At 29.3% G+C, this 6478-nt stretch overlaps 1 protein-coding gene across 3 annotated transcripts in view; it reads left to right on the forward strand.

Moving 5' to 3' along the window:
• LOC111630901 (ras-specific guanine nucleotide-releasing factor RalGPS1-like) overlaps positions 1–3677 on the forward strand; it is a 40421-nt gene extending 36744 nt beyond the window's left edge. The window contains exons 15-16 of one of the 3 annotated variants that reach the window (XM_023375061.1): positions 1233–1430; positions 2188–3677. In XM_023375061.1, the coding sequence (XP_023230829.1) occupies positions 1233–1430; positions 2188–2214 (225 nt within the window). In that variant the 3' untranslated portion in view covers positions 2215–3677. Of the gene's footprint in view, positions 1–1232; positions 1431–1526 lie in introns of all 3 variants that reach the window. The other 2 variants (XM_023375060.1, XM_023375059.1) reach the window with 2 other exon arrangements.
• Positions 3678–6478: the final 2801 nt, after the last annotated feature.

Genomic DNA, 6478 nt, shown 5'->3' on the forward strand with positions numbered 1-6478 from the left:
ACATCAGTTTTATTCAATAGAGAAAATTGTTGAGTAAAATTATTTTGGAAATGAATTTAATAAGCAACAGAAAAATTTTTACTGACAAAAAAAATATGAAACCTTATTTTCAGATGACTGCAAGCTATAATAATAAAATAGAGATTTTTATTCTTGAAATTTGATAAGATTTCAATTATTTTTGATTAAAAATATATGATAAAACCTCATATGTTGTTTCTGATTTAGCTTTGGATATACTGTAATTTTATTTTGTTTGCACTAATTTTCAAAAGTATTTCATTAAATTATTAGAAATAACTTTAAATATATTATTTATTAAATTCAATTCTTTCTAGACTGCATATTGTAATATCAAAACACTTACTAAAACACCTTTTCTTGCAGCCGACACTTTATTATAACAACTTTCAAATGTTTTCGGTCTTGTTAAAAGACCTTTCTCAAGAAAATAAAATTAACTAAGTAACAAAATAAATAACACAATCGTAAATCGAACGCTTAGTACGAATAACTGTTTTTTCAAATCTTTCGAACTCGCTTATAATCCGTTGTATATGACGTCAGTGTAACCGGAAATATAAAAAGATTACATAACTATCTAAATATAAATACTTAAAGATGCCATCTCCTTACATCGTTCAAAAAATATAACTTGAGATACATATTAACTACTTTCTTCAATTATTAATTTTATATTAAGCTAGAGGACCATGCTGCCGATATTTTAGTCGATTCCCGGAAGTTGACTGCAAGGCCTTTATGCTTTGCCTTACAAATCTGCCAGGCTTCCGCGTAATGTCGGTGTCTCCTGTCTCGGACTATCTGCATTAGTCTTGCTTGGTCCCATTCAACATTGACGTCTTGCTGGTCCGCTAGAACGTAGGTGGCTAGCGCAGTGCAAGGTTGTTTTTTTCTTATATTTGCTTGATGTTCTGCTAACCTGTCTTTGATACTTCTTCCTGTTGCCCCTACAAATAAAGCGTCGGCTGCAAGAAAAGGTGTTTTAGTAAGTGTTTTGTTATTAAATTCAAATATAAGAAAGGTGTTTGTATATCTTATAGCAATAAATTTAAATCTTAATCAAATGTTTCTCAGATAAACAATAAGAAGAATCCCATATTATTAGTTTATTATTAGATATTATTAGTTTATTATTAAATATATACTGTATTTCATTCTAAGAAAAAGTTACCTCCAAGTTTAATAGTTTATTATGTTTAATATTTCAGTTTAAATCAAATCCAGGAAAAATTACATCTGTTGTAGGATGGATGGTTATAAGCAGTGATAATCCCCATCAGCCAGATGCTTTTCAACTGACCGATCCCATCAAGGGCAATGTATACAAATTCCGAGCAGGAAGTCAAGCCAAAGCAATGGAATGGTGTAAGTTTCTACAAGATGCAACAAAACACCATCAGGAAAAGGTAAATTTATCATTAATTTCAGTCAAATTAAAAATTTAGTATATATAAATAATTTTTTAAATTTATCAATGCATTTAAAACAATTCCGTTCATTAGCAGCCAGTCGATAATTTGATGACCTTTGAGTGAATAAAAATGTACAGTGGAAATGGATCAAAGGACATGTTATTTTATAAAAACAAAAAGGAAAAGAAATGCAACTGAAGTTCATTTTTGGAGATAATCCTAAAATCATCTCAATGTGCCATTTGTTTGTCGAATAGGTGATCAGCTATAAAAGACAATCAAGACATATCATATTTTTAATCATTCAAGCTTAACAAGATGAGGTTATGATCCAAAGAAAATGTGCTCAAAAATGCAGTTTATATAAAAGCAAATCACCAAAGATTTTCTTTTTTTAGCAAAAACGAATTTATTCCTTCATTTAAAGACATTGCTCATTATTCAGATCAACCAAAGTGTTTTCGTAAACAGTTTTTGATGGATCAACAAGTACTCATTTGTGTTGCAAATGTTTATATTTCCTGAATTCTTTGTTCTTCATTGTTGAGATTAATTTTTGGCACACATATTATATATATATATGTAATTAATTACTCTTGCACCATATATTGTTTTCACCACCATTTATCTTTAAAAGAAATAGTAACTTTTATATGAAAACAAGTTGTGTGCACTTATTGTATTATAGGATTATATTTATCATTAGGGCTACAAATTTTTGCATATTGTAATTGTTGATCATTTCTTGCAGATGACATGCCTTATTTCATCTTGGTGATTTTTCAGTGCCTTCAATATTAAGACAAAAAAGGGGGGAAGTTGCTTAAACTGTTGGAAATTAGATACATTGTTTACTTACTGGTCTTCCCAAAATGTTATTGCTGTGATATTCCTTGTTTGTGATGTATCCAGTTGTTTGAAGTTTGACACTACAAAGTACAGATGTGTTCTATTTGGGCAGCTTGAAATTTTCATATAAGTCCATGACAAAATAATGCAGAATTTTTTGCAAGTTCAAAATACTTGTACAGATTAAAATGTCTCTGACAAACTGTGCTTTGTTTATTTCCTTTACAGATATATGTAGTTTCTCTGTTATGTCTTAATATATCCTACTGTCCACCTCTGTGTCGTTGTTCAATTCAGTGAAATTACTGCTTAAATGTATAGCAAGTGAAAATTATTTTAATTAAAAAAAAATCATTGTTTACTTAACATTTGTAACATTTATTAGAAATCCATATGTATCATTTCACATAAAGGAAATAATTTTTTTTGTATCTGAAGAAAAACGATAAAATTTTACATGATTGGATTATATGAAATGTAATCTTCTCAGAAAAGAGAAACCTTTTATGCAAATTTGCAAGAATGTGAAATCATTTATTGATTATCAATTTTATTTCTACTGGAAAAAACTTACTGCAGTAACTAAAAGAGAGACTTTACCTAATCATTCACTTTATAAAAAGTTTGTGCGAAAAATTTACATCAAAGGAACTATTATAATTTCGGAATTTCCTGTTCATTGATTCAGTATATCCCATGTTTCATAAAATGCATTAACATCAATTAGTAAATTCATGAACATTGCAGTGATTATTCATTTTTTGTAGCATACGGCAATGTAAAAGTTTTAATTAGATATAAATGATGCTCTCAATAAAATTGGAGATTCCTAGAACTTGTTCATCTTTTATCCTGATTTAGGAAACTACCATAAACTATTTTAACATAAAATTTGTGTGTAAATTTTTATATGTAGGTTGTATAATTTACTACATACCCCTCCCTACTTATTCAAATTTATTGGTAACACATTCGGTATGAATGAATATGCTTATTTAATTTAAAAAGCTTTATGAATGCAATGAGATAAGTTGTGAGGATATGTCATTGTAAGTATTTGTAAAAGAAAAAAAATTACTGTTATAATTATATATTTATATTAAATTTTAACATACATTAAATTTTATTTTCTACTCAAATGCTGATATAAAAATATTTAGAATTTATTAAAATTTGAATGATGATGATAATTTATAATGTAATGAATTGTTAATTTGCTTTGTCAAAATTATCTTTAAAAAAATTTGAAGTTTAATAGATTGTATAAAATTATGTAAATGATTTCATTTAAATGAAATGCTTTTCATCCAATTAAAATCTTTCCAGAAACAAATAAATGAATAAAATGATGTTTATTAGGTTCAGTTAAGAGACAAAATTATTAATACTTAATCTGGAGCTGAAGGTTTTACTTTAAATTTAAACATATATAATAAAAAAAAAATTGCATAAATTTTCTACATTTAAAAAAAATGTTTTTTAACAGAAATTACTACATAAAAATATAGTGTTTTGTATCCAATGTACTAGCATGTTTGTAGCTAAAGCCCATGAATTGGATAAAGCAAGGATTAACCTTTTAATGTTAACTTTATTCAAGTTTTTTTAATTAAAGCAAGTTATAATGTATTAACTTTTTAACTTGATCTGTATAAAGTGTATTTTATCCAAGTCACAAGCACATAAAGCTGACATTATCCAAAAACAGATGGATGAAGCAAGAATAAAACTTAAAATTTGGGCTTTATTTGGATCAGCAGAGACTGTCTACTGTTGTTTGGATAGAGCTGAATGTAGATAATGTCTTTTTACAGTTTACAGACATGAGTTTTTTTTAAAGCCATTATGTTGATAGTATAAATGAAGCAATATTGCCAGGGTTTTTTAAAGCCACATACACCTATATGTGTAATAATTTTAATACTACTATTAAGTTTACATTCTTGGATTAGTAAGTACAAAATTGATTAATTATGGTATTTATCAGGCATATTGTGAGGTATAATGTATTCTTATTTATTATTCTTTTAATTTATAGTTTTTTATTATTTATTCTTGAATTCATCTGTATTATGTCTTCATATTATTTGCTATTTTAAATATTTTTGTTTTTAAATTGGACTGGTATTTACGTCGCTTTTATTAATATTTATTCTACTTGCATTTTTCTTTTATGGAATTTTTATTTTGTATCTTTTATAAAATTTCTCTCAAACAATTACACACTGGATAATTTATTTAAATTGTGCATTGAACAAAAGTGCTTTAAGAGAGAACTGGAATTATTTTAAGTACTAGTGCATAAAGAGTGAACAAGATCAAGAAAATGGGCGTAAATAAAATTCGAAAAATTATGGATACTTAGATTATATACATATTTTTAAATTATGATAAATGTTGTGTTTGGACATTAACACCTCTTTGAGGTGTACTCCTATGATAAAAATATGATGATAAAGCTATTTATGACAAAGTAGTTACCATTTTTCATATAATTTACTGAAATTTTCCTGATAGATAGAAATAATATAAATTCTTATCTTATGAAATGAAAAATACGTTTTTTTTTTGCTCTTACATAAGCTTGTTTTCTTAAGAAATTCGTACATGAATTTAAACTAAACTAAACTAAAACTATTCTGACATTGATGGAGTTTCCATTGTGTTGATAAAACACTTTAAACGCCATACTCTGTATCCAATAATGAAAATAAAATTTATAAGCCATGTCTAATCTGATATAAAATCAACAAGACAAAATACTGGTGTCCAACAATTGACAGATAGGTGCGTTGCTTTGTCAAGCCTTATCTCTGGAAGATATGTCAACATGACCTCTGTTTGACCCACCGTTTCCGATGCCAGGTGAATAAATTTCAGGTTCCAGTCACGATTCCACGATCCACCTCTCCACTTGATAGTTTTCGCCATAGGGTTAAGAAATTACAGAAAATTATGGTTTTCCAAACCGAAATGCGAATTAGATACTTAAAAATATCCTACACACAATCTCTCATATTTATAAGTTTTAAAAAAATAATAATATAAAAAGTTAATAAAAATTAATGTTATCATCGTAAAGGGTGCTATACAGGATGTATTTGTTGTTGTAAGGTGCGTTACCTGTACCCTTGATAAGGTACGTACTATAATGCTTTAGCCTTCGTCGTCAACTATACCTACCCCCGTAGGAGTCTGACAGAAATGTGACCCAAAACGTATATCACTTCGTCAGAGACTGACGTAGTTTTATTTATGTTCAATCACACTGCACCATCCTTTGACCATTAACACTGCTTCCTCCGTAGGGGGTTCGATATCGTCGCACATCTGATTTATCTACTCAGCCAATGGTGAGAACAGGCGTGAGTTCTATGTGGTCCACTGTGGAGATAAGGGCACTAAGCGATGACAGCGCGTGTGATCGGAATTAGAAAGACGAAATTTTATTATTTATAACTTTTTTCCCATGCGCTTTTGTTAATACATATCATAAACTTATCCCGTATCAAATAATAAATATTTTAAAATTTGTGGCTGCTATTTTTATCTTTACTATCCTAGAATTATAAGCGTATAAAAGTGGCCATCCAGAATTATTAAGTTTCCTAGGTGGCTATCGAACTGTAGGTAGTGGGGAGGAGGATGTACGAGATGGCTTAATACGAAATTATACCAGCAGATGGCATTACTTTTTTTAAATCATAGCGCACCTGGTGGTATATAGGAGTATACGCGACTAATATATAATTAAAGCTCTTACAATGATCGGAACGTATGACATTCAGGTGGGGGTGGTGATGTCACATCGAGGGTGGGCCTCAAAAACCGGCAGGGGAAAATAAGACGGAAGTGGGAAAGAAGAAGAAAAAAAAATGCGCTTAGTCATTTTGTTCATTTAGATCTTTCTCCCTCCTTAATTATATCCCTGGTGATTTGGACGTCTACACTTCATCATCCCCTGCTACAAATCACCAGTGGGTTTCCCATTCGAAACTCACAAGATGAATTTGGGGAAAGGTCATCCCTTTACGGAGTCAAAAAGTCAGACTTTAATAGCTCAATTTAAAGAAGTACGTTTCGCAATAAATTTTCTATGATTTAATGCCTTTACAATGCTTGGTTGATAGCAATTACAAAGGGCATAATTCGCGTCTCGGGGTGGAGATCAATTACCACTAATTAGTTGGCCC

This window comes from Centruroides sculpturatus, unplaced genomic scaffold, assembly GCF_000671375.1.
Source record: "Centruroides sculpturatus isolate CEXI.00-Female unplaced genomic scaffold, Cexi_2.0 scaffold669, whole genome shotgun sequence".
Taxonomy (NCBI): domain Eukaryota; kingdom Metazoa; phylum Arthropoda; class Arachnida; order Scorpiones; family Buthidae; genus Centruroides; species Centruroides sculpturatus.